Below are 27,961 nucleotides of genomic sequence, written 5' to 3' on the forward strand. Positions count from 1 at the left end.
TTCGGTCCCTGCCCTTGCTCAGTGGGTTAACGATCCGGCGTTGCCGTGAGCTGTGGTGTAGGTTGCAGACACGGCTCGGATCCCGCGTTGCTGTGGCTCTGGTGTAGGCCGGTGGCTACAGCTCCGATTCAACCCCTAGCCTGGGAACCTCCATATGCTGCGGGGAGCGGCCCAAGAAATAGCAACAACAACAACAACAAAAGACCAAAAAAAGAAAAAAAAGAAAAAAAAAAGAGGGTAACATTTGAAGCAAGATTTGGACAATAGCATAGCCGCAAATTGTCTTCTGCTTCCACATCCGTCTCTAACAGCCACTTGGGCTAGAAACTCGTCTTCTCTCAGTCAGATCCCTCCCAGGCTGTGCCGGCTTTGTGTGTAGTCTTTTGGGGGCTTAAGGCAGCAAATTAAAAACTCTCAGCGTTCCCATCATGGCACAGCAGAGACGGATCTGACTAGGATCGATGAGGTTGTGGGTTCAATCCCTGGCCTTGCTCACTGGGTGAAGTATCTGGCCATGCCATGAGCTGTCCTGCAGGTCGCAATGTTTGGATACTGTGTAGCTGTGGCGTAGACCGGCAGCAGTAGCTCCCATTGGACCTCTAGCCTAGGAAACTACATATGCTGTGGGTGTGGCCCTAAAATCAAAATAAATAAATAAATATTTTTTAAAAATAAAATCTCTCAACACTCGTACCTGTTAGTTCCTCAGAGCAGATGTTATCATTGCCCTTGTGTCCTGTCCCCACTAATGGGCATTAGAATCCCCTCCAGTGACAGGCCTTGGTTCTTTTCACTGTCAGCTATTTCTAGCTCTTGGCTCCTGTTGCTAGTTCCTGCCTTTCTTTCTCTCTTCTAGTTCATCGATGTTAAAGCTGGAAGGACACTAGAAATTACCTAGTCCCTTTTCCTTATGTTACAGATGAGGAAGCTGAGGCCCGGGGACGGGCTTCACCTGAGATCAGCAGAGAGTAGTGACCCAGTTTTCTCGAGGCCCGGCCTGTGTTCCTTTTAGTTGGAGATGTATAACTTCAGGGTTTGAAAGTACCGTCATGGACGTGTGGCAGCCACCTCACTAGGTCTCCTCAGGCATCAGACCCGATCAGAGGTTCCCTTCCACTCACGTGCCTGGGAGTGGTGCCCCAGGAGAGGCACGGCTAGGAATGCTGCAGAACGCTGAGAGGCTCATCCTTCAGACTCCCGGGGCCTATCCAGCTCTGGAAGCGCAGCATTCACATTTTGGGTAGCATCTGAGAGAAAGCTTGATGCTTGATTCTTTGGGGTTCCTTGATGAGTGGGGAGGCTGCTGAGCACAGGAACCCCATGTATGGCACAAGGGCTTTGGAGCAACCAGAACCGAAGCGTCTTCTCCAGGAGAACTTCAGCACTCACGTGAATCCTCATGTCTCCGGACTAATGCTTCAGCCCTCAGAGACCCCTTCCGAATAGCAAAGCATTCTGGGACCTGACCCTTCTCACCTGTGCCCACTCGTCTTTTAACCTTGTGGCCCAGCCAACCTCCCACTGGGGCATCTCCTCCCTGCCTCACTTTTGTGCAAATCCATCCCAGCTGTGGATGCTGGCGTCCCTCTCCTCCGCCCCCACGTAATGCGAGCCAGCTGCCGGGGCTCTCTTCCTAGGCTTCCTTCAAACACACTGCCTCTCCTCCACCCAGCAGATGCTCAGTAAGGCTACATGTTAAGCGGCAAGCGAAGTGGAAAGAGTCAATTTTAGCATCCCCAGAACCGTAGATATGTTCTTTGCATGTTCCTAGGAAAGCACCAACTGCAGCAATGCCCATCCTCCTCCCCCATGGAAGGTGCCTCTAGCCTTCACAATTCAGGGATAAAATTCCAATAGGCTGCACTCCAAATAATCCCTTATTTCCTCTTCTACCACTTATTTTTGGGAAAAGCTGCCACTAGGTGTATAATCTGCAGAACCTGACCTTCTGGTATTTCAATGCACAGAATTTTTTTTTTTTTTTTTTTTTTTGGTCTTTTACATGATCCACTCTTTCTCCAGGTGATCCTTAGGAACCCGTAACAAATGTACAGAGTTCCCGTCAGTGGTAACAGACCTGACTAGTATCCGTGAGGACATGGCTTGGATCCCTGGCCTCTAGCTCTGTGGGTTAAAGATCCAGCGTTGCCATGAGCTGTGGTGTAGGTCACAGAAGCAGCTTGGATCCCGCATTGCTGTGGCTGTGGCCTAGGCCAGCAGCTGCAATTCCAACTCGACCCCTAGCCTGGGGACTTCCATATGCTGCACATGTGGCCCTAAAAAAAAAGTGCTACAGACAGAAGTGGGTTTCATACACCAGGCTTCTTTCAGGGAATTCCTTCTTAGGATCTCTTTTAGGAAACTCCCTCTCATCACGTGGAAATGAGGGCTAGCATCCCAGTAAAACATGTAACATATCAAAATTACAGCTCAACCACCACTGTCTACCTGCCTCACCCTCCCTGGTCCACCGCACCCTCCCTGGTCCACAGCACCCTCCCTGGTGCACAGTACCCTCCCTGGTGCACAGCACCCTCTCTGGTCCACAGCACCCTCTCTGGTCCAGACTTCCAGGCCTTTTTACAGCAGTCATCAACGATGAATACATTTTACATTCAGACCCAGTATGTCTGCTGCACAGTACACCCAGGTATTTATTTACAACTGGGAGGAAAATAAAGCACACTCTCTTATTTTCTCTTCTGTTCCTTTTGTTGTTTTTAATGCTAATCACAACTAACTGAAATTACTTCAGAACCCACTAATGAGTTGCAAATTCTATAGTCTGCAGAAACCCGCTGCAGACACAGCTATCCTTGTTTCTATATAACGCCCTTCTAGTTTTCTAAGTCATGACCTCACACCTATAGTACCTGAGCTGATCAACTTTATAGACTGGCCACACACAAATACAGATTAGTCCTAAAAATCCGAAAGTTTTAGGACAAAGTGAGTTCAACACATTTAGTGACCTATAGATTCAAGGAAATTAAACCCAAATGGTAAGCAGTTCACTGAAAGCATCAACAGTCTTGATGTCTTGGAGAAAGCAGTGCCTTTTTTTTTTTTTTTTTTTTTTTTGTCTTTTGCCTTTTCTAGTGTCGCTTCCCATAGCATATGAAGGTTCCCAGGCTAGGGGTCTAATTGGAGCTGGAGCTGCCAAGCCTACGCCAGAGCCACAGCAACTCAGGATCCGAGCTGCATCTGCAACCTACACTGCAGCTCACGGCAACACCGGATCCTAAACCCACTGAGCAAGGCCAGGGATCGAACCCACAACCTCATGGTTCTTAGTTGGATTTGTTAACCATTGAGCCATGACGAGAATTCCAAGCAGTGCCTTAAGAAAAGAGGCTTCTCTGCTTTTCAAGAAGATCTTTGAAAGGCAGAAGTCAGAGTTCCTATTCCGGCTCAGGGGAAGCGAGCCCAACTAGTATCCATGAGGATGCGGGTTCAGTCCCTGGCTCTGCTTAGTAGGTTAAGGATCCAGCATTGCCATGAGCTGTGGTGTAGGTCACAGGTTCGGCTCAGATCCTTTGCTGCTGTGGCTGTGGCATAGACTGGCGGCTGCATCTCCGATTCAACCCCTCGCCTGGAAACTTCCATATGCCATGGGTGCAGCCCTAAAAAGCAAAATAATAATGATGAGGAGGATGTGATGAAAGGCAGAAGTCTATTCACCCCAAGTTTCTGGCTAATTATTGATGTTGCTCTCCTTGGCATAGGTCCTGACTTTACTGTCTTGCTCTTTCTCAGCTATTGAAGCAGGTATTGTAGTGATAAAAGCAAAATGTTGGGGTAGCATCTTGCTCAGGAAGATTAGGAGACATGCTGATAAATGAACAAGACTCAGTATTACCCTTTGGGGTCAGGGCCCCCAAATGAGAACAGGATAGAAAAGAGGGCTGGTGTATTTTTAAGATGTCTGGGGGGTGCTAGATTCAGAGGAAGCAGAGTGATGTGGCGGGGGGGGGGGTGCGCTTCTCTGTTTTGGGCCGTGCCCGTGGCATGCAAAAGTTCCAGGCCAGGAACTGTACTTGCACCACAGCAGTGATAACTCCAGATCCTTAACCTCGAAGCCACCTGGGAACATAGGGATTGCTTTTTCATTGTGGCAAAATATACATAACCATAAAGTTTACCATTTTAATCTTTTTTTTCTTCTTCTTTTTAGGGCTGCACCCACGGCATATGGAGGTTCCCAGGCTAGGGCTCGAATCAGAGCTGTAGCCACTGGCCTATGGCACAGCCACAGCCAGGTGGGATCTGAGCTGCTTCTGCCTCCTAGACCACAGCTCACGGCAATGCCAGATCCTTAACCCACTGAGCGAGGCCAGGGATCGAACCTGCATCCTCATGGATGCTAGTCGGGTTTGTTAACCACTGAGCCACCAGGAGAACGCCCCATTTTAATCGTTTTTAAGTCCACATTTCAGTGGCATTAAGTACATTCACCGTGTTTGCAGCTGTCACCATATCCCTTTCTAGAGCTTTTTGTATCATCTCACCTGTAACTCTGTACCCTTTAAGCAACAATGTACCTGTGTCCTTAACCCCTAGGCCCTCATAACCTCTGTTTTACTCTGGCTCTATGAATTTGACTGTTCTTAAGGCCCTTATGTTAAGTGGAATTATACAGTACCCGTCACTTTCTGCCCGGCTTCATTCACTTGCTAGCCACTGTCTTTCAACCCACCCTTTTTCTCTCTCTCTCTCTTTTTTTTTTTTCCTGTCAAAGAGCGTTTTGCCTATGTTTTCTTTTTATTTTTAATTTTTTTTATTTTTTCCCGCTGTACAGCAAGGGGATCAAGTTATCCTTACATGTGTACATTTTTTCCCCCACCCTTTGTTCTGTTGCAATGTGAGTATCTAGACATAGTTCTCACTGCCCCTTTTTCTCTTTAAGTCAGAGCTAAGTAATATTTTTTAACAGGCTCAGGAAAGTTTTATGGCCATGAGAGTATAGGTGTCTGACGTCATGGGACCCCAGTAAAGGAGCATCCATCTCTCTGGAATGCAGCAGCCTTGCAGTTGTACGTGAACTTTCTGTAAACCAGGGCAAATAATCCGAGGGTATCTCAACCAAGGAAATGCAGTTACAGGGCCCCAAAGCTGATTCGGTGTGCTCCTGGGAGAATGCTTTGGGCCCGCACATTCGTTTTGTTCTTACTTTAGACATTTCATTTCTTTTTTTTTTCTTTTTTTTTTTTTTTTTTTGCTTCTTAGGGCCAAATCTTGTGGCATATGCAAGTTCCCAGGCTAGGGGTCAATTTGGGGTGACAGCTACCGGCCTACACCACATCTACATCAATGCGGCATCCGAGCCACACCTGCAACCTACACCACAGCTCACGGCAACGCGGCGTCCTTAACCAACTGAGCGAGGCCAGGGATTGAACCCGCATCCTCAGTTGGGCGCTTTATTGTTGAGCCACAACTTTAGAAGCTTGTTAGGAATATCCGATGGGGGGGACCTTCCACATTAGGCACTTCTCACACGCTTCTAAGGTTCCCGTCCCATAGCATTTTTAGAAATAGCTTATTAGAAGGGGGCAGGGGGGCTGCTGCAGGCTCACTAGCTGTAAGAAATGATTGCATGGAAGAAGGGAAAGGCTGCTCTCACCTCGGAAGGCCACCTGTCATCACTGTGCTGAGGCTCGACAGAACGGATAGCAAAGTAAGAATCCCAGGAGATCCAGCCACTCGTTCAACAGACTGAGCAGGAGTCCAGGCAGAGCGGGGTGGATCACGATGAAGAAGGGCCAGCGTTTGCCAGGAAAAGGCTTCATTATGATCAATCTTCTTTAAGGCAGATTCCGAGTCTTTCTCTCGGTGTTCTTATTTCTCAGTGTTTTGAATTTGGGGCAAGGAGTGACTGTTCACAGGTTTCACTTTTACACAACCGAGCGTAAAACTGCACGCAACTGACGGCTGCACGTGCAAACTAAAGGACGTCCCTCTTTTCCCTGATCACACCTAGGTGTTCGTGCCCGGCTGGGAGAGTGTGTGTTAGCAGACAAAGCACCTTCAGTGAGAGAAGGAGCAAGGAACAGGGGCTCTCGATGTTGGGAGTCTTTTTAGGGGGTGGGATGTGAACGCTCCTCTCTGGCTTCTCCCTGAACCATCGCCCTTTCTCCCCTCTCTCCCCGGCTGCAGCACCCTGTCCAAGTGCTGCCACGCGATGGTGGCGGTCATCTACCCCTTCACCTGGCAGCACACCTACATCCCCGTGCTGCCGCCCGCCATGGTCGACATTGTGTGCTCGCCGACGCCCTTCCTCATCGGGCTGCTCACCAGCTCGCTGCCGCTGCTCAGGGAGCTGCCCTTGGAAGAGGTGAGCCCTGGGGGTGTCCCCCGTGCCCTCCCTGGGGGGCGTGGGCAGAGGCGGGGGGTGGGAAGGCTGTGCCTGCGTGGAGGGACCCCACGGCTTTGTCAGTTAGCCCCCCACTGCCTCCCACCGCCGATCCACACGGACCTCAGCAGACCCTCGGCGACCACAGACTGTTTCCCCTCTAAAGGAACCTACTGGCCTGAATACCTGTGGAGAGGGGCAGCAGTCGCCAGCTTAACCAGATTTTAAAACACCTGATCCATACACAGGCATTCACCCCATCCTTGCCCCCTCTACCCCCCGACACAAGCTCTGACGAGAACTGGAAATTATCTTTGGACTAATAATAAAGTTAACAACGCCTATGCTCCTACACATGGGCAAATGGGTCCTTTTCATATCAGGTGAAAGTCACCCCAAATGTTGTGGGGTTTTTTTGTTTGTTTGTTTTGCTTTGTAGGGCCTCACCTGCCGCATATGCAAGTTCCCAGGTTAGGGGTCAGATTGGAGCTGCAGCTGCCAGCCTACACCACAGCCATGCCAATGTGGGATCCAAGCCGCATCTGTGACCTACACCACAGCTCACAGCAATGCCAGATCCCTACGCGCTGAGCGAGGCCAGGGATTGAACCTGCGTCCTCATGGATGCTAGTCGGGTTTGTCACCATGGAGCCACAAAGGGAACTCCTGGCCCAAATGTTTTTAATGCTCAAGTTCTGGATTTCTGAGTTAGCATCCAAGCACGGAAAGCCTCCTTGGCATTTCTGTGGTTATTCAGTCCCAGCCCCTTCTTCTAAACTGTCTCTGTCTCCAGGACTGAGAACTTCGAGCCGTCAGAGCTTGAACCGTGGGGACTAAACGACGCTATAGGGAACGCCTGGCCCTGAAATCCTTCCCATGTCTCTCGATGCGGCTCCGCTAGTTGCCCAGATAGTCCTAAAGTCCCCTTAAATATTAACCAGCCGACTCAAGTTTTCAAGTGTGAGTCTGTGAACTGCAAAGCGTTTGCCTGGGTACCCCGTGGTCCCTAATGGCTCAGTTCCGCCCCCAGGAGAGCGTGTGAGAAGGAAGCAGAGCTCCCTCAGCTCCTGGGCCAAGTTTAGAGCCCGTGGGTCCCACTGTTGATCGTGGCCATCCAGGCCCCCTGCTTGTCCTCTGTCATAGCCACTGGCCTGAGGCTTGGCATTTGCACGATCCCATGAGTGGGCACCTCCTTAAGTTTGGCACCCTCGGGCCCTCACTTGCGTCACCTTAGGTCTGGCCCTGGGTCTCAGCCAGGTCCTGAGGGGGGTGGAGGATGGTGCGTTGAACCCGAAAGTCCTGAGTCATGAAGCCCAGCACCTGCCGCCTGACTTCCTCTCCAGTTGGGTCCAGTCCTCTGGGTCCCTCCCTCCTACCTCATGAAGAGAGATGATGAGGCTGAGTGGGCAGCTGAGAGGAAGGAGGAAGAAGGGACAGAGTCACATGGAAGGGGAACAAAGGCAGTCTCTAGCCTCTGTCACCACCTCAGTGACCCCCATGCTAAAACAGTCTGAGTGGCTCTGCCTTAGCCAGACCAGGAACAGGGCAGGGAGTCCAACCCGAGGCCCACACATGTCCCAGCCTGCGGTTACAGTGTTGAAAGCATGCAATTCTGGAAAGCCCTTTCCCCTCCCTCCCCTCTTCATCATTTGTGGCCACAGTGGCAACATCAGGAAACCACAAATGGCCCACTCCACCCCCACCCCAGCTGCCTCTCCGAGAGCCAAGAAGGAAGAGGCTAAGAGTCCATCTCTATATCCCGGAAGCCCTGTGTCCCTAACGGTCCCTTTTCTCATCTCATAGGTCCTTGTCGTCGACCTCGCCAACAATCGGTTCCTCAGACAGGTGAGTAAGCAGGCCAGCGTCAAGCCATTGCTCTCTCTGTTTTTATCCCTTCATTGTTTGGGGCTCAGCTTTCCAGCTCTGGAAAGGCTCCACGTTGGGCCTGGGATTGCAAAATGGGCTGGCGGGCTTGAGTCATTCCCGGCCAGGGCTGGACCGCGGATAGGACAGAAGGCCAAAAGAGGAGGGGTTTGGACAAAAGATCGATTCCCATGTGTTCTGTCACAAAATGGTTTGCTCACAATTAGAATCTTTGTATAGGTTGGAGTTCCTGTCGTGGCGCAGTGGTTAACGAATCCGACTAGGAACCATGAGGTTGCAGGTTCGATCCCTGGCCTTGCTCAGTGGGTTAAGGATCCGGCATTGCCGTGAGCTGTGGTGTAGGCCGCATATGCGGCTCGGATCCTGCGTTGCTGCGGCTCTGGCGTAGGCTGGCAACTACAGCTCCAATTAGACCCCTAGCCCGGGAACCTCCATATGCTCCAGGAGCGGCCCAAGAAATGGCAAAAAGACAAAAAAATAATAATAATAATAAAATAGAATTTTTGTGTAGGTTATAACTATAGACACTCGTCTTTTTTTTTTTGTTTTTGCTTTTTAGGGCCGCACTTGCAGCATATGGAAGTTTGGAGCTGTAGCCGCCAGCCTACACCACAGCCACCAGCAATGCGGGATCCGAGCCGCGTCTGTGACCTACACCACAGCTCACAACAACACCAGATCCTTAACCCACTGAGCGAGGTCAGGGATTGAACCCACATCCTCATGGTTCCTAGTCAGGTTCTTTTCCAAGAGCCATCATGATGGGAACTCCAACACTCGTCTTTCTCAACATACTTTTAAATAATATTTGAGGAGTTCCCATCGTGGCACAGTGGTTAACAAATCTGACTAGGAACCATGAGGTTGCGGGTTCGATCACTGGCCTTGCTCAGGGGGTTAAGGATCTGGCGTTGCCATTAGCTGTGGTGTAGGTCGCAGACACGGCTCGGATCCTGTGTTGCTGTGGCTCTGGTGTAGGCTGATAGCTACAGCTCCGATTAGACCCCTAGCCTGGGAACCTCCATATGCTGCAGGAGCGGCCCTAGAAAAGACAAAAAAAATAAAATACATAATATTTGATAATGAATTTCATGATATAATATTAAATGGAAAAAATCGACATCCACAATTATATATGTTATTTTGCTAATCTTGTATTTTTAAAAGGTTAGAAATGAAAAAGAAATATATATATATATATAAAACCTTTTTTTTTTTGTCTTTTTGGGGCCTTACCTGCAGCATATGGAGGTTCCCAGGCTAGGGGTCAATTGAAGCTATACCTGCCAGCCTACACCACAGCCACAGCAACACCAGATCCAAGCTGCACCTGTGACCTATACCACAGCTTACAGCAACGCCAGATCCTTAACCCTCTGAGTGAGGCCAGGGATCAAACCTGCATCCCCATGGGTGCTACTCAGACTCATTTCCACTGGGCCACGACAGGAACTCCTATATATAAAACTCTTAAAAAGATTGAAAACTCACTGAAATATGTAATGCTGGTTACATTGGAGCAGGAGACTGAAAGTGAGACAGATTATGAATGATTTTACATTGTTTCAATACTTTCATATTTTCTGTAGTAATCATGAACTACTCGCACTATCAGAGAAAGTAGCACACATTTAGAGGTGGGTTTTTTTTTTTCTTGCCTTGCCCGCAACATGTAGAAGTCATTGGGGCAGGGATCGAGCCCGCTCCACAGCAGCCATCAGAGCCATGGCAGTGACAACTCCAGATCCTTAATCCTCTGCACCATGACAGAACTTCCCACAATTAGTTTCTTATTATCACTTGCCAGAAAGATCTAACTTCTATCAGGTCTTGCAAAGAATCATTACATAAAGTCTTTTTGGGCCTTCTGAAGGACTGCTCTTAAATTTGGAGTGGCCGCTGAAAAGTTAGGCATCTTACTGCTGTGTTTTTATCATTAGTTCCATCTACTTTCATTTCCCCAAATCCCTCATGGTACGCTTGTACCCAAAGCCCTCCTGCTCTGAGACCCAGATCATAAAGCCAGCTTTGAATCATACTGGCCATCTGCCCTGGCCAGAGTCCCCAGATTAGAACTAGCCACCCTGCAGAGTGGGGGTAGCCACTGAGTGCCAGGCGCTTCAACAATGTACTTGTATTACATTTAATCACTCCCCCCACCCAGCTTTATTGAGATATTATCAACATATAACATATGTAAGTTTAAGACATGATTTGATTACATGTATACTAAGTTTTGTGTTTTTTTTGTTTTTTGTTTTTCTTTTTTGTCTTTTCTAGGGCTGCACCTGCGGCATATGGGGGTTCCTAGGCTAGGGGTCTAATCCAAGCTGTAGCCACCGGCCTATGCCAGAGCCACAGCAATGCCAAATCCAAGCCTCATCTGCAACCTACACCACAGCTCACAGCAACGCCAGATCCTTAACCCACTGAGCAAGGGCAGGGATCAAAGCCACAACCTCATGGCTCCTAGTTGGATTTGTTAACCACTGAGCCTCAACGCAAAATCCTTAAGATCTACTTTCTTAATTTTACTTTTTCTTAATCTTACTTTTTTTTTTTTTTTTTTTTTTTTTTTTTGTCTTTTTAGGGCTGCACCAGCTGCATATGGAGGTTCCCAGGCTAGGGGTCGCATTGGAGCTTTGGCCTATGCCACAGCCACAGCAACACCAGATCCGAGCTGTGTCTGCAGCCTACACCGAAGCTCACGGCAATACCGGATCCTTAACCCACTGAGCAGGGCCAGGGATCAGACGTGTGGCCTCCTGGATGCTAGTCAGGTTTGTTTCTGCTGAGCCAGGATAGGAACTCCACGACTTTCAAGTATATCATACAGTATTATTAACTCTAGTCACCAAGCTGTATATTAGATTCCTTAGAATTTATTCATTTTATAGCTGGAAGTTTATACCCTTTGCCCAACATTCCCCCACTTCCTTCACCCTCAGCCCCTGGTTACCACCATTCTACTCTCTATTTTTATGATTCCAGTTTGTTTTTAGATCCCACATGTAAGTGAGAACATACAGAGTTTATCTTTAGCTGTCTGATCTTCTTCATTCAGCATAATGACCTCAAGGTCCCTGCATGTTGTCACAAAAGGCAGTCCTTTTTTAGGGCTGAGTGGTATTCCATTGTGTGTGTGTGTGTGTGTGTGTGTGTGTGTGTGTGTGTGTGTGTGTACACGTACATACATACATGCATGTCTATAAAAATGTCTGTTCATGTCCTTGCCCATCTTGTTTTCTATTGAATTGTATGGAGTGCCTTATGCATTTCGGATAATAACCCCTTATCAAATATATGACTTATAGGGAGTTCCCATCATGGTGCAGTGGAAATGAATTCAACTAGGAACTATGAGGTTGCAGATTCGATCCCTGGGCTTGCTCAGTAGGTTAAGGATCCAGCATTGCCATGAGCTGTGGTGTAGGTCACAGACACAGCTTGGATCTTGTGTTGCTGTGGCTGTGGTGTAGGCTGGCAGCTGTAGCTCCGCTTGGACCCCTAGCCTGGGAACCTCCATATGCCTCGGGTGCAGCCCTAAAAAGCAAAAAGGGGGATTTACAGATATTTTCTCTCGTTCTGTAGGTTGCCTTTTCGTTTTGCTGATTGATTGTTTTACTGTGCAGAATATTTTTAGGGTGAGGTACTCCCCCTTGTTCATTTTTTGTTTTGTTGCTTGTCCTTTTGGTGTATATCCAAACAATCTTTGGCAAGATCAATGTCAAGGAGCTTTTTACTATGTTTTCTTCTCATAGTTTTAGTTTCTGGTCTAATATTTAAGCCTTTAATCTATTTTTTAAAAAAGCACATAGCCTTTGTGTATGGTGTAAGATAGGGGTCCGATTTCATTCTTTGGCATGTGGTTGTCCAGTTTTCCCAACACCGTTTGTTTAGGAGACCATCCTTTCCCCCATTGAATATTCAGCTTCCTTGTCAAATATTAATTGACCGCATAGGTGTGGATTTACTTGGGGGCCCTCGATTCTATTCTGTTTGTCTCTGTGTCTGTTTTTATGCCAGTACCATACTTTCTGGATGGCCAGAGCTCTTTGGTAAAGTTTAAAATAAGGAATTGTGGTGCCTCTGGCTTTTTTCTTCTTTCCCAAGATTGTTTTGGTTATTTAGGATCATGTGTGGTTCCTTGCAGATTTTGGATTTGTGTGTGTGTGGAAAACGTCTTTGGAATTTCCCTAGAGATTGATTTGAATGTATAGATGGCATTGAGTAATACAGACATTTTAACAATATTAATTCTTCCAATCCATGAACACAGAATAGCTTTCTATTTATTTTTATCTCCTTCAGTTTATTTCACCACTGGTGAAAAATACATTTTTCTTTCTTTTTTTTTTTTGGCTGCCTCTGGCCAAGGATTAAACCCCCACCCCAGTTGTAACCAGAGCCACAGAGCAGTGACAATAGTGGATCGTTAACCCACTGAGCCACCAGAGAACTCCCCAGCAGCATCTCATACACATTGCATTTAACCTTCCCAATGAGGTCAATATTGATTGGTAGCCCGTTTTACAAATTGGGAAACTGAAGCTCATGTAGCTTATAAAAAGTAGAATCAAGATTCAAAACCTCAGTGGAGTTCCCGTCATGGCTCAGTGGTTAACGAACCCAACTAGCATCCATGAGGTTGTGGGTTCGATCCCTGGTCCTGCTCAGTGGGTTAAGGATCTGGCATTGCCATGAGCTGTGGTGTAGGTTGCAGACATGGCTCAGATCCCACGTTGCTGTGGCTGTGGATTAGGCTGGCAGCTGCAGCTCTGATTCGACCACTAGGCTGGGAACTTCCATATGCTGCAGGTGCAGCCCTAAAAAGAGAAAGAAAGAAAAAGATTCAAACCTCTGGCTCTAATTTGGCTTCCTTTCACTAAACCAGGAACTGTACCAGGCCTTCCCTGCAGTGATTCCAATGTGTCCTGCTGGCCAGGATGCAGCCACCATCCCCACAAGCACTGGGGAGATGGCCCACCTGCTTTTTTTTCTGCTTTCCAGATGGACGACGAGGATTCCATTCTGCCTCGGAAGCTGCAGGTAGCCCTGGAACACATTCTGGAACAGAGGAATGACCTGGCGAGTGAGCAGGATGCCGGGCCCCCGGACTGCAAGCGTGGTAAATGCTCCGCCACTTCCCCCTCGTCCACTGTTAGAGTCAGAGAGCAATGGACTCGGGGCATCCGTCCCACTTGGCACTGGGTTAAGTAGGAGAATGGACCTCATTCTTACAATGAGCTGTAGAGAGAACGTTTCCCACCTCCCTCACTTTGGCCCCCACATGTCTGCTTCACGGTGGGGGAGAAGTGACCTGCTCACCTTTTTCATGGACCCTCAGTTTGCCATCCAGGGAGCTGGTGGTTGCTTGACGTACTGATTGGCTTGTCCAGAGCCTCCGCCTCGGCCATCCGCCCTCACCAGTGCCGGTCCTTCCCCACTCTGCTCAGGCCCTGAGCCCAGCCCCCTGAACGAGGTGGTGTCCGAAGCCTTTGTCCGCTTCTTCGTGGAGATCGTGGGCCACTACTCCTTGTTCCTGACGGCGGGCGATCGCGAGGAGAGGAGCCTGCAGCGAGAGGCCTTCCGCAAAGCCGTCTCCTCCAAGAGCGTCCGCCGCTTCCTGGAGGTCTTCATGGAGACCCAGATGTTCCGGGGCTTCATCCAGGAGCGGGAGCTGCGCCGACAGGACCCCAAAGGTCAGGGGGCGTCCTTGCTGCGGGAGGGCTGAGGCAGAGAGATGCCTGGGGCCTGGGGGGGGGGGGTGAACCGGGAGGGAGCTCAGGGGCCAGGGCCCAGATGCAGCAGCGTGCAGCCTCCTCTGCAGCGGGCTCATTCTCGCCCCCTCTGAGCTGGTAAAACGGCCTGGCCACCCCGCCGTCCCCTCAGGTATCACTTCCGCATTGCTCGCTGCTCCCAGAACCACGCTCCAGGTTCTCCTGGCAACTTCTGTTCTGATCCATTCTCTCCCGCTCGATGAAATGCTCGTGCCTCCCCTGGTCCCTTCCACCCTTCTTCCTCGCCCTTTCCACGGGATCTGGGGACGGACCAGGGAAGGAGGCAGCAGCGATGGCCGGGCGCTCTCTGCTTCTGTGTGGCACCAGCTGACACCCAGCCGGGGGGAGTAGGACAGCACAGATCCCCAACCTGGGACCACAGGAGCGCCCACCCCATCCCACCCACCTCTGTCTTTGGGGGTCTTCTTTTCTCTCCTCCCTTCTCCCTGTCCCTATTGCTGGATCCTGTCACACTTGCAGTGATGGAGGAGGGGAGAGGATGCAAAAGGTGGATCAGGTCATGCCCTTTCTTACATTATTTTGAGTCCTTTTGGGAACCAAAAAAGTAGAAATGTCAGTAAATGCGGTCCCCGATGGGAGCTAGGCCTGAGTAGGGAAAAGATACTTGGGAGTTGGCTGATGGCCCAGCGGGTTGAGGCTCCTGTGTTCTCACCGCTGTGGCTCTGGTTGCTGCTCTGTGGCATAGGTTCGATCCCTGCCCCGGGAACTCCCACTTACGGCCTGTATGGCAGAAAAAAAAAAGGTATAGCAAAAGATGCTTAATACCAAGAAGATGCCATACAGCGACCAGGGGGCCCTCAGGGCAGCAGCTGGCCCAGGCCTTGGTGTCTCCTGGTGCTGTGACCACAGAGACTGAGTTCAAGTTCTGCATCCCCAGAGTTCCTTGCGGAGAGCAGAAAGGGAGGCTGTCACAGTTTGGGTAATTCTGATGCGTCATAGCTGAAGAGATGAAAGAAAATGGATTAGAAAGCAGGAGTCACGTAACTCCTGATGAAAGGGTTCCTTTCCATAGAAGACCTGCTCACTATAAATAGGTCGTGATTGGATAGAGATTGAGACGTGGACTTCCCATCGTGGTGCAGCGGAAACAAATCCAACTAGGAACCATGAGGTGGCGGGTTCAATCCCTGGCCTTGCTCAGTGGGATAAGGATCCGGCGTTGCCATGAGCTGTGGTGTAGGCTGGTGGCAACAGCTCCAACTAGACCTCTCGCCTGGGAACCTCCATATGCCATGGGTGCGGCCCTAAAAAGGCAAAAGACAAAAAAAAAAAAAAAAAAAAAAAGACGCAAAAGCTTACAAGTAGCACAGAAGGAGGCCCCCCTCCCCTGTCCGTGGAAGGTCAGTGAGAAGTCAGCCCGCCTGAGGCTCCCGCCACAGAAGAGAGCTGAGGGCACCTTGGAGGCGACCTGGCCACCCTCCCGAGCTCCCAGAGGGCAGCCGGGTTCCAGGGAAGGCAACCCACTAGGCCAGGGGCCCTCTTACAGGAGTACTCGAGGAAGAGGGAGACCGCAGGGGCTCCTGAGAGCCAGGACCAGCTGGTTCTTTGAAACCACAGGCCTGGCACAGTGCAGATGCTTGGAAGGTGTTTGTCAAATGAACGTTGGATTTCACACATGCGCTAGCTTTACAGCTTTCCAAAGAGAGTTATTGCACAAGGTTGGGCAATTATCAGAGCAGTAAAAGCCCTTATAAATCTTATGATTCAGAGCATGTTTATAGGAGCAGCGTCATCTCCGAAGCAAGATTTCTCTTTTCTATGGGAATAAGGAAATGGATGTGTTTAGAAGCAGGAAGAGTAGGCACTGCATTGGTTGGGATTTCTCTTGTCAACAGGTCTGTTCGAGGTCCGAGCCCAAGAGTACCTGGAAACACTGCCCAGTGGAGAGCACAGTGGTGTCAACAAGTTCCTGAAAGGACTAGGTGAGGCCCGGCATCTCTGTCCCATCCACGGCCCCCCGGCCCTGGGGTCCTGCACCAGCGCCAGGGCCTGATGACACCCAGCTCTGATGCCTGCACTGAGTGAGCCAAGCTGGCATTTTACCCTCCTGTTCTAATCTGTCCCCAGAGCGTAAACAAGGGACACCAGTGCCCCCCTCCCTGCTTCCCTAGGTCCCTAGCTGTCCTACTACACTTTCACTGAGTGGGGTTTTTTGGGATTTTTTGTTGTTGTTGTCATTTTGGGGCTGTACCCAGAGCATATGGAAGTTCCCAGGCTAGGGGTCAAATTGGAGCTACAGCTGCCAGCTTACACCACAGCCATAGTAACGCCAGAACCTTAACCCACTGAGAACCCGCGACCTCATGGATACACATCAGGTTCATTATTGCCGAGCCACAGTGGAAGCTCCTAACCTTTCACTGTTCTCTCCCACACTCCAGTCTTCTGGGGAACTGGATTTAGACACATGATGAATGGAGCCAGAGAAGGGCATCTGCCCGTAAAGGGCATCTGCCCGTAAAGCATCAGCCTCCAAATGCTGGTCCACATTCCCAGAGGGTGGAACTGTGAGAATTATGAGGACTCCCGTTTATTTATTTTCTTGATTTTATGGCTGCTCCTGTGGCATATGGCGGTTCCCAGGCTAGGCATCAAATCAGAGCTTCAGCTGCCAGCCTACACCACAGCCATAGCAATGTGGGATCTGGGCCACATCTGCCACCTACACCACAGCTCACGGCAACACTGGATCCTTAACCCACTGAATGAGGCCAGGGATCGAACCGAATCCTCATGGATAGTAGTCAGGTTTGTTACCACTGAGCCATGATGGGAACTCCCAAGGACTCCAGTTTAATCAGCAAGAAGCCCCTCCTGGGAAGGCAGGAGAAGAAAGCGAAAAAGAAGGAGGGAGCAGGCCCCAGTGAGGAGGAGCCGTGTGACAAGGACCCTGCAGAAGGGATGGCACCTGGGAAGGGACTCCAAGCTCCCAGGCGTTTTCTCCCCACTTGGCTTTCAGGGATGTTCCAGTTAGCGTCTCCTGTATCACCTTTTCAGAGGCAACATCTACAGTTCTGACTTTTCCCTTTCAGAACTTCCCCAAGCATGGAGTTCCCACTGTGGCCCAGTGGGTTATGAACCTGACTCGTATCCTTGAGGATGTGGTTGGATCCCTGGCCTCGCTCAGTGGGTTAAGGATCTGGCGTTGCCATGAGCTGTGGTGTAGGTCACAGACGCAGCTCCGATCCTGCGTTGCTGTGGCTGTGGTGTAGGCGGGCAGCTACAGCTTGGATTCGACCCCTAGCCTGGGAACCTCCATATGCAGTGGCAGCGGCCCTAGAAAAGGCAAAAAAAAAAAACAAAAAAAAAATTCCCCAAAGCTGAGGAAGATCCCTTCTCTCTGGGGAGGTGTCTGAGGAGGGCAGAGGGGCAACCAGGCAGGGCGATCCCCCCCTTCTCCTGAGCACCAGCGGGGGGAGGATGAGGCTCCCAGGCGTGCTGTGGGAGGCCACAGCTGCCCTTCGCCACATCTAGGGCGGAAGGGCAGGATTTCACTCACCCGTTTGTCTGCCTAGTGAAATGTTCTCATTTTCTTTTTTTAGGCAATAAAATGAAATTTCTACATAAGAAATAACCCTCAACCCAGCCTCAAGAGACAGCTTCCACCTAGCGCAACCACGTGTTTTAACAACAGTCCTGGCGGCCTTTCTGAAACCTTGGGTCCTTGGCTGTCCCAGGTGCTGGGATAAAGGCCACCCCTCGGAGCTGCCCAGGACCCAGGACCCAGGACCCCAGAGCTGCCTGAAGGTGGTGCCTCCTCAGCACCGCACTGGAAGTGGGACCTGACACCAGGCACGAGCAAATGGATCGCTTTGGTTGTTGGTTTTGGGGGTTTTGATTTTTTTTTTTTTTTTTTTTTACATCTTAGGTATTAAAAAAAAAGAAAGAAAAGTGTTTGGCTTTTCTTTTGATGATGCCAAGGCCGTGTCACCTTTCTCTGGTTCGTCCTGCCTGGCAGCTCAGCTCTGGAGCGAAGAGAAACGGAGGCAATGGGAAGGAGCGGCCACCCCAGAACTGGAAACCGGGGCGCTCCTCCCGGCAGGACCGCGGACCAGTGCGGCCGAGGGGGCAGCGCTGCGGAGACCCGGCACACACCGCAGACACCAGGCCCCAGGCGTTAGGGCCGGGGTCCTCTTGAGGAAAGGACCGGCAGGAGGCAGATCTGGGCCGAAAGGAAGAATGGAAACCATAGGAGGAGTTGGCTTCCGGGGATGAGCTGCGCTTCCAGGCCGGCGGGCGATGCCATCTGGTGGCGGAGGCCATTTGTTGTCCTGCCCTGACTCCTCACCCCAAATGGACCTGACTTTTCTGCACTGCCTCTTTCCTCTTAGAAGCCATAGATAGAACTGTCCCCTGCCTGAGTGGTCCATGACTTTTATTTTATTTTATTTTTTGGCTTTCTAGGGCTGTGCCCACAGCATGTGGAAGTTCCCAGGCTAGGGGTCGAATCGGAGCTGCAGCTGCTGGCCTGCACCACAGCCACAGCAACCCAAGATCCAAACCACATCTGCAACCTACACCACAGCTGATGGCAACGCTGGACCCATAACCCACTGAGCAAGGCCAGGGATTGAACCCGAATCCTCATGGATACTAGTCAGGTTCATTACCCCTGAGCCGCAACGGGAACTCCAGTCTGTGACTTTTAGAGGTACACACAAAAAGAAGAAATCTTCATCAGATATGTTAATAAAACATTCTTGGCGTTCCCGTCGTGGCACAGTGGAAATGAATCTGACTAGGAACCATGAGGTTGCGGGTTCCACCCTTGGCCTCAATCAGTGGGTTAAGGATCCGATGTTGCCATGAGCTGTGGTGTAGGTTGCAGATGTGGCTCAGATCTGGTGTTGCTGTGGCTGTGGTGTAGGCTGGCAGCTGTAGCTCCAATTGGACCCCTAGCCTGGGAACCTCTATGTGCCACAAGTGTGGCGCTAAACAAGACAAAAAAATAAATGAATTAATTAAAATAAAATATTCTTAGTGTCCTAAAGGTTATGATGCTGCCAAGAGCCCATCTGAGAAACAAAGAAGCCAGTGCTTTGACTCTGTTCCTATTTATACTCTATGAAAGTTTCCCCTCTCAGTGCAGGGACGCAGAACAGAGCACATGAACTAGTACATGGACAGAATGAAGGGAGGGCCTTTGCTGCTGATGTCAAGAAGGAGCATCAGAGTTCCCGTTCTGGCTCAGTGGTAAGAACCTGGCTAGTGTCCATGAGGATGCGGGTTCAATCCCTGACCCAGTTCAGTGGGTTAAGGACCTGGCATTGCTGCGAGCAGCGGTGTAGGTTGCAGATGTGTCTTGGATCTTGCGTGGCTGTGGCCAGCAGCTGCAGCTCTAATTGGACCCCTAGCCTGGAAACTTCCATATGCCTCCAGTGCAGCTCCCCCCCCCCAAAAAAAAGGAGCATCAAAACTCTGGGGACAGCATCCTTAGACTTGTGCAGCCAAAGGGAAAGAAGCAGGGGGGTTAGGTGAAAGCTGCACTCCAGGTGCTCTCCTGCAGGGGGGGAGGCCCTGAGTGTGCTTTGAGAACAGTGGGCAGCACAGACACGGGGTCTCAAAGGAGGCTCATGGCCACCCCCACCCTCCCCGGCCAGCCCGCTGCCTGCATATCCCACAGGTAAATTCCCTCTGGGTGGCACCAGGAACCCTGCAAAAACCCAAAAAATGGATGTGTTCTGACCTTGGCAATGGCCCAGAGGCCTGTGCTGCCTGGCAAGGGTTCTTGACCTTTAGGGAATTGGGAGCAAGGAGGTCTTTTGAGGGACAATAAGAACAAGAGGAAATTAAGGAGAGGTTGACCGCTCACTCTGCATTAGGGATTCTTAACTCGGGTCATGGACCCCTCCCCCAAATTGTGTCCAGAATTTGGTATGTTCATTCATTTTTCAAGGGAGAGGGTCTATGGGTTTTTGTCTTATTTTTTGTTTTTTGTCTTTTTGCCTTTTCTAGGCCTGCTCCCAAGGCATATGGAGGTTCCCAGGCTAGAGGTCTAATCGGAGCTGTAGCCACCAGCCTGCATCACAGCCACAGCAACGCTGGATCCCAGCCACGTCTTCGACCTACACCGCAGCTCATGGCAACGCCGGATCCTTAACCCACTGAGCAAGGCCAGGGATCGAACCCACAACCTCATGGTTCCTAGTCCACTTCATTAACCACTGAGCCACGAAAGGAACTCTGAGAGGGTCTATAGTTTACAGAAGATTCTCAAAGGGGCCCAAGGCCCCTCAAAATGGTAGGAAGCAAACTCTGCATGACAAATAACCTGGGTAGCATATGTGGTTGAGGGTTGGAGGAGACAAAATCCCTTGAGTGTGGGGCCTCACAAATTTGTAACAATAGCTCCTCAGATTAGTTAACTTTATTAATACTAATATTCTGCTCAGAGATGGTCACTTTTAATATTTTGGAATATACTTTCTTTTCTAACTTATTTCACATTGTTTACTTAGCACCTCGAAGCGAATAAATACATACTTTTGCCAACATTTCCAGTGATTGTATAAGATTCTTTTTTGTTTGTTTGGTTTTTTTTTTTGTCTTTGTGTTTTTCTTGAGCTGCTCCTGCTGCATATGGAGGTTCCCAGGCTAGGGGTCAAATCGGAGCCGTATCCACCGGCCTACGCCAGAGCCACAGCAATGCGGGATCAAGCCGCGTCTGCAACCTACACCACAGCTCACAGCAACGCCAGATCCTTTAACCCACTGAGCAAGGGCAGGGATCGAACCCGCAACCTCATGGTTCCTAGTCGAATTCGTTAACCACTGCACCACGACGGGAACTCCTAAGATTCTTTTTTATAGATAGACTCAAAGGTATTTGACCAATCCTCTCATGCATGCAGGATAGTTCCAATTTTTAATATCATAAGGAGCGTTGAGAAAAGCATCTTTGTAAAAGTATCCTTTTTTTTTTTTTTTTCCACTTTTTAGGGCCACAGGATCTGAGCCACGTCTGCGACCTACACCACAGCTCACAGCAACTCCAGATCCTTCACCCACTGAACGAAGCCAGGGATTGAACCCGCAACCTCATGGTTTCTAGTTGGATTTGTTTCCACTGTGCCACAATGGGAACTCCTATAAAGTATCTTAGTACAGGTGTTCCTGTCATGGCTCAGCGATAGTGAATGACTGGTATCCATGAGGATGCGAGTTCAATCCCTGACCTCACTCAGTGGCTTAAATGATCAGGTGTTGACATGAGCTGTGGTGAAGGTCACAGACACGGCTCAGATCTGTCCTTGCTGTAGCCACGGCTGTGGTGTAGGCCAGTGGCTATAGCTCCAATTTGACCCCTAGCCTGGGAACTTCCATATGCCTCAGGTGCAGCCCTAAAAGGGCCAAGAAAAAAGATATCGAAGTACATTTGCCCTATTTTCTTTTTTTATATAACGTTTTTTTATATATAATGATTTTTATTTTTTTTCCATTATAGCTGGTTTACAATGTTCTGTCAATTTTCTACTGTACAGCAAGGTGACCTAGTTACACATATCTGTATACATTATTTTTTCTTACATTATCACCATAAGTGACTCGACATAGTTCCCAGTGCTACACAGCAGGATCTTATGGCTACATTTGCCCTATTTTCATTTTTGCTTAAAGTAAAATATACATACAGCAAAGTGCTCAGATCATGAATACATAGCCTGACAACCTTCCACGAAGGACCAGATCCCTGTAACCAGCACGCGGGGCCAGGAGCAGAACAGCATGGGCCGCAGCTCCCCTTCCCGGCATCCCTCCCATCCTACTCTGCAGGTAAGTTTAAACTAAATCAACCCACCAATCGTCGCCCTGCTACCAAGTGGGAAATTGGGCTGTGAAGGATCAGAGACGGAAGGGAAGAGGCCAGAGAGAGTGGATCTGAAAGAGAAAGCAGCTTGCTGAGATGAGGAAGCACGGGTTCTTAGAAGTGATCATACCACCTCTTCTCACCCAGACTGCGAGTAATGATAAGATCTGCCATTTAGGAGTTCCCATTGTGGCTCAGCGGTGAGGAACCTGACTAGCATCCATGAGGTTGCGGTGCAGTCCCCGGCCTTGCTCAGAGGGTTAGAGATCCGGCATTGCCGTGACCTGTGGTGCAGGTCACAGACGAGACTCGAATCCCACATTGCTGTGGCTGTGGCGTAGGCCAGCAGCTGCAGCTCTGATTCGATCCCCTAACCTGGGAACTTCCGTATGCCACATGTGTGGCCCCCAGAACACCAAAAAGAAAAAAAGATCTGCCATTTATCGAGCATTTCTTTGTGCCCATTACTATGTTGTGTTTGTTGTGTGTGTTACCTGAGCACTAGAATGTAAGCCTTGTGGGGGCAGGGCCTGGTCCCTCACGTTCACTGCTGAATTCCCAGCACCTAAAGCCAGTGATTGGCATAGAGGAGTCTGTCAGTAAATGTTTCCTGACCCGGGACACAATCCCCACAGCAGGACTAAAGCCGCACTGTCCTGTCTCCACTGCAGGCGGCCAGCTCAGTAGAGATGGATGCGTACCCTCCGGAGCCAAAGGACTACTGGGTCCAGGAGAGCTGGCTTGCTGCTGACTGGGACGGCCATTCCAGCCGGCTCTTCTGTTGTTTTCAGCACAAAGCACTGAGCTCCCAGGAGACCACGTCACCAGTCAGAAGGTTGCTTGGTGAGTAGGAAGTCAGAGCAAAGGGTGTTGGAGAGTCTGGGGGGACATCTCCTTCTCTCACAGGGTCTGTTACCCCGGCAGTGCTGGATCTGCCCTGCCAACCTCTTTGCTTGTTTGTTTTGTCTTTTGTCTTTTCAGAGCTGCATCTGTGGCATAGGGAGGTTCCCAGGCCAGGGGTCTAATTGGAGCTGTTTCTGCTGGCCTACACCAGAGCCACCGCAATGCCAGATCTGAGCCTCGTCCGTGACCTACACTGCAGCTCATGGCAATGCGGGATCCTTAACCCACTGAGCGAGGCCAGGGATCAAACCCGAAACCTCATGGCTCCTAGACGGATTTGTTTCCGCTGTGCCAAGACGGGAACTTCTGTTTGTTTTTTAGGGCCTACCCATGGCATATGGAAGATCCCAGGCTAGGGGTCGAATCAGAGCTGCAGCTGCCAGTCTACGCCACAGCCACAGCAACTCAGGATCCTGAACCCATGGAGAGAGGGAGGGATCAAACCCACGTCCTCATGGATTCTAGTCAGGTTCCTTACCACTGAGCCATGACGGGAACTCTCTCTGACTTCTTGATCCTTGGCACTTTCCTTGCCCCAGCCCCTACCCTCCATTTTTTTTCTTCTTCTTTTTATTTGATTGGGGGAAATTCACATAACATGAGTCCGTTCATCCTTCAGTGGACGCTGGGTTGTTTCCACCTCTAGGCAGTTGTGAATACTGCTGCGACTCGTGTGTGTGCATGCCTTTGAGTGCCTGTTCTAAATGTCTGCAGGTATGGTCCCAGGAGTGGAGGAATTGCTGGGTCAGATGGTAATTTCTACACTTAATTTTTTTTTTATTCTATGATTTTTATTTTTTCCATTGTAGTTGATTTACAATGTTCTGACAATTGCTGCTGTACAGCAACGTGACTTAGTCATACACATATATATATTCTTTTTCTCACATTATCCTCCATCCTGCTCCATCACAAGTGACTAGATACAGTTCCCAGTGCTATACAGCAGGGTCTCATTGCTTATGCACTCCAAAGTTTGCATCTACTAATCCCAAACTCCCAATCCATCCCACTCCCTCCTCCTCCCCTTTGGCAACCACAAGTCTGTTCTCCACCTCCATGAGTTTCTTTTCGGTGGAAAGGTTCATTTGTGCTGTATATTAGATTCCACATGTAAGTGATATCATAAGGTATTTGTCTTCCTCTTTCTTTTTTTTTTTTTTTTTTGTCTTTTGTCTTTTGTTGTTGTTGTTGTTGCTATTTCTTGGGCCGCTCCCTCGGCATATGGAGGTTCCCAGGCTAGGGGTCGAATCGGAGCTGTAGCCACCGGCCTACGCCAGAGCCACAGCAACGCGGGATCCGAGCCGCGTCTGCAACCTACACCACAGCTCACGGCAACGCCGGATCGTTAACCCACTGAGTGAGGCCAGGGATCGAACCCGCAACCTCATGGTTCCTAGTCGGATTCGTTAACCACTGCGCCACAACGGGAACTCCCTGTCTTCCTCTTTCTGACTTCACTTAGTATGAGAGTCTCTAGTTCCATCCATGTTGCTGTAAATAGCATTATTTTGTTCTTTTTTATGGCCAAGTAGTATTCCATAGTGTATATGTACCACATCTTCTTAATCCGTTTGTCTGTCGATGTGCATTTAAGTTGTTTCCATGTCTTGGCTATTGTGAATAGTGCTGCGATGAACACATGGGTGCATGTATCTTTTTCAAGGAAAGTTTTGTCTGGATATATTTCCAAGATTGGGCTTTCTGGGTCATATGGTAGTTCTATATATATAGTTTTCTGAGGTGCCCCCCCCCACTGTTTTCCATAGTGGTTGTACCACTTTACTTTCCCACCAACAGTGGGGGAGGATTCCCTTTTCTCCACACCCTCTGCAGCATTTGTTATTTGTTGCCTTGTTACTGATGGCCATTCTGACAGGTGTGAGGTGGTATCTTGTGGTAGGTCTGATTTGCATTTCTCTAATAATCACAGATGTTGAGCATTTTTTCATGTGCTCGTAGGCCATCTTCTACACTTAAATTTTTAGGGGAGTTCTCTTGTGGCTCAGCTGGTTAAGGATCTGGTGTCACTGCAGCAGCTTGAGTTGCTGTCATAGCATGGGTTCAATCCCTGACCCGGGAACTTCCACATGCCTCGGGCATGGTCAAACATTTTTTTTTGAAGGAGTCCTCAAACTGTTTTCCATACCGCTCCACCACTTTACACACCCACCCACAATGTATGAGTGCTGCTCCCTTGCTTTCTTCAGACAGATTCCAGCTTTCCTAGCTATATCCATCACCTTCCAGCCATACCTCTCAGAAAGGACCCCGTGTTTCTCAAGGGTGATTGGCATCCCCTGCAGCAGATCACCTAAGATACTAGTTTTTTTGTTTGTTTTTTTAATGTTTGCAGGGCTGCACCCATGGCCTATGGAAGGTCCCAGGCTAGGGGTCCTGCAGCTGCGGGCCTACACCACACCCACAGCAATGCCAGATCCAAGCTGCATCTGAGACCTACACCACGGCTGGCAACGCCAGATCCTTAACCCACTGAGCAAGGCCAGGGATTGAACCCACGTCCTCATGAATATTAGTCAGGTTGTTATTGCTGAGCCACAAAGGGAACTCCTAGGATACTAGTTTGAAATGCGTATTTCTGGGATCCACCTTGAATATCCGGGGCTAAGGCTTAGAACCATTGGTTGCTTGGGAGTTCCCTAGATGTCTTCAAAAGTTCACAAGCCTCGGTCTTAAATGACTCACTTCTCTAGGTGACCCATTTCCTCCCTTTTATGCAAATTCTCCCTAAATTTCACTGACAGAGTAATCTCTGGGCCAAATTTTAGAAGTAAGACTTGCATGCATGGCCTGAGTTCAACATTACATAAGAGCTTCTAAAATGCTTTAAAGAATAAAAACATTAAGGAAAGTGTGCAAGAAGCCACAGACCTGGTGAATTCAGTTTTCTCTTTAGAGTTCTTATCACTGCAGCTACCTTGCCTAGACTTACCCAAGTCTGTCCTATATTGTACCCAAGGCAGTACAGGTTAGCCCCCCCCCACCAAAGTCCTGAGGAGAGATCACTGTCGGGGAGAACTCAGAGAAGAGCAAGCTTGGGGGGAGCTGGACACTTGGCTCAGACTTGCGGGGGGTGGGAGGTGGAGGCTGAGGGGTTGGATGTAACTGAGGGTTCCGAGCCTGACTTGGATGTTTGGGAGGGGCTGAAGCACGCAGAGCAGGAAGTGGAGGCTCCTGGCTGAGCAAAGGTTAGGACGAAAAGCGAGAAGCAGCCAAGAGGAGCCCCATACTTGCTGGCGCCTGTTAAGGCCAATTAACTTCACTCCCTGGCTTGTCCAGCGACCACACCTCGCCCCACCCAGGTCCTGCATGGGCTTCAGCAGCCAGCCTGTAACTTCTTTCAGGCTACAATTAACAGGAGCCTGGGGCCAGCATCCATGACAACAGGCCAGAAAGGAGTCTCACTTTTGATCAACACTGGGCTCCTTACCTGCCGCTCTTACTCTCCTGCGCCTGTGGCCCTCACCCCTCCCCGCCCCGACCTTAATCCTGAGGACACAGGGTTACGTCCTGCAACCAAACCTCACAACAGGTTGTCCTTCCTACGACGGAGCTAATTCCCTTACCCCCACTGGGCGGTCGGAATGTGGGTTGAGTTGTTTTTCTGGCAATTCAAAGACCTGCCCTTCATGCTCCCTAGGCCTTTGGACAGGTGTGAAAGGGCTTATCCTACAGGGCTCTGGGTGATACCCGACCTGACAAGGCTGGAGGCTGCGGACCAAGGGTCCAGCAGAGCTGCGTGGCCTGACCAGGTGACAACTACCTTAGCAAGACGGGAGCCCCGGTGCCTTTACCTTGGGCCCCAGGCAGAGGCCCCTTTTCTCTCCTCCCTGCCCTGGTTTATCTGGCCTGGAGAAGCCCTGGGCAGGAACAGAGGTGGCACAGCATCCCTGTGGCCAAGCCAAGGTCAGCTGTGCTAGGTGATTCAGACAGTGAGGAGTCCGTACCTTTCCAGCAGCCTGGGGTCCATGGGCTCCTCATCCCTGGTTCCACCAGCCGGGCGGACCGAAAAGCTAGTCAAACGCTGCTCTGCTTTGCATGGAGAAGGGGCGCAGAAGCAGAGGGATGCTGAAAGCTGCTCCTCATCTCTAGATGGGGGCGTTTGCCCTCTTGGTGGGGGTGGGCAGGTGGGATATGGACCCTGCTACGCTGAGGGGGACAGTCATTGTCCAGCACTTTCCAGCCACATCAAAATATTTCTGTTTTGGGAGTTCCCGTCGTGGTGCAGTGGTTAACGAATCCGACTAGGAACCATGAGGTTGCGGGTTCGGTTCCTGCCCTTGCTCAGTGGGTTAACGATCCGGCGTTGCCGTGAGCTGTGGTGCAGGTTACAGATGTGGCTCGATCCTGCATTGCTGTGGCTCTGGCGTAGGCCTGCAGCTACAGCTCTGATTGGACCCCCTAGCCTGGGAACCTCCATATGCCGCGGGAGCGGCCCAAGAAATAGCAAAAAGACCAAAAAAAAAAAAAAAAAAAAAAAATTTCTGTTTTGGAGTTCCCTTCATGGCTCAGTGGTTAACGAACCTGACTAGGATCCATTAGGATTCGGGTTCGAGCCCTGGCCTCAGTGGGTTAAAGATCCAGCGTTGCCATGAGCTGTGGTGTAGGTCACAGATGTGGCTCAGATCTGGCATTGCTGTGGCTGTGGTGTAGACCAGTGGCTGCAGCTCTGATTCAACCCCTAAAAAGAAAAAAAAAAAAAAAAAAAAAAAAAAATCTGTCTAAAAACAAAAAAAACAGCAGTTCCAGTTTTGATTCAGCAGAAACGAATCTGACTAGCATCATGAGGACGAAAGTTCAATCCCTGGCCCTGCTCAGTGGGTTAAGGATCCAGTGTTGCCTTGCGTTGTGGTGTAGGTCGCGGATGTGGCTCGGATCCAGCATTGCTGTGGCTGTGGTATAGGCCAGCGGCTGCAGCTCCAATTAGACCCCTGGCCTGGGAACTTCCACATGCTGTGGGTTTGGCCCTAAAAAGAAAAGAAAATAGGGCTACAGATAAAGATCAGGGTAAATGCGAGCTTATGTTCTTCAGAGCTGGTGTTTGGTGGCCCTGGGGACTGGTTCTGGTGGTCCTCCTATTTTTTGGAATGAAGAATACTTCATAACAGCTTTTATTTGTTGGGGGTTTTAGTTCTGCAGAAGAGCACAAAGATATTGTTATGTATATTCCTTGCTGAGGAACCAGGACCCTGC

At 49.9% G+C, this 27,961-nt stretch overlaps 2 protein-coding genes across 15 annotated transcripts in view; both read left to right on the forward strand.

Moving 5' to 3' along the window:
- Nucleotides 1-20,531, forward strand: part of DENND2A (DENN domain containing 2A) — a 137,700-nt gene extending 117,169 nt beyond the window's left edge. For 7 of the 14 annotated variants that reach the window (XM_085005257.1, XM_005654269.4, XM_085005255.1 and 4 more), the window contains 6 exons: nt 6,157-6,334; nt 8,156-8,197; nt 13,247-13,364; nt 13,693-13,938; nt 15,873-15,959; nt 17,580-20,531. In XM_085005257.1, the coding sequence (XP_084861383.1) occupies nt 6,157-6,334; nt 8,156-8,197; nt 13,247-13,364; nt 13,693-13,938; nt 15,873-15,959; nt 17,580-17,611 (703 nt within the window). In that variant the 3' untranslated portion in view covers nt 17,612-20,531. Of the gene's footprint in view, nt 1-6,156; nt 6,335-8,155; nt 8,198-13,246; nt 13,365-13,692; nt 13,939-15,872; nt 16,225-17,281 lie in introns of all 14 variants that reach the window. The other 7 variants (XR_014833611.1, XR_014833613.1, XR_014833612.1 and 4 more) reach the window with 3 other exon arrangements.
- Nucleotides 1-27,961, forward strand: part of SLC37A3 (solute carrier family 37 member 3) — a 398,944-nt gene that overhangs the window by 246,048 nt on the left and 124,935 nt on the right. The window lies entirely within an intron of this gene.

The sequence above is a fragment of the Sus scrofa genome, chromosome 18 (genome assembly GCF_054392235.1).
Source record: "Sus scrofa isolate SSC_HxYL_T2T_F1_AM1 chromosome 18, Sscrofa_HxYL_maternal_Yorkshire_Landrace_v2.0, whole genome shotgun sequence".
NCBI classification, from domain to species: domain Eukaryota; kingdom Metazoa; phylum Chordata; class Mammalia; order Artiodactyla; family Suidae; genus Sus; species Sus scrofa.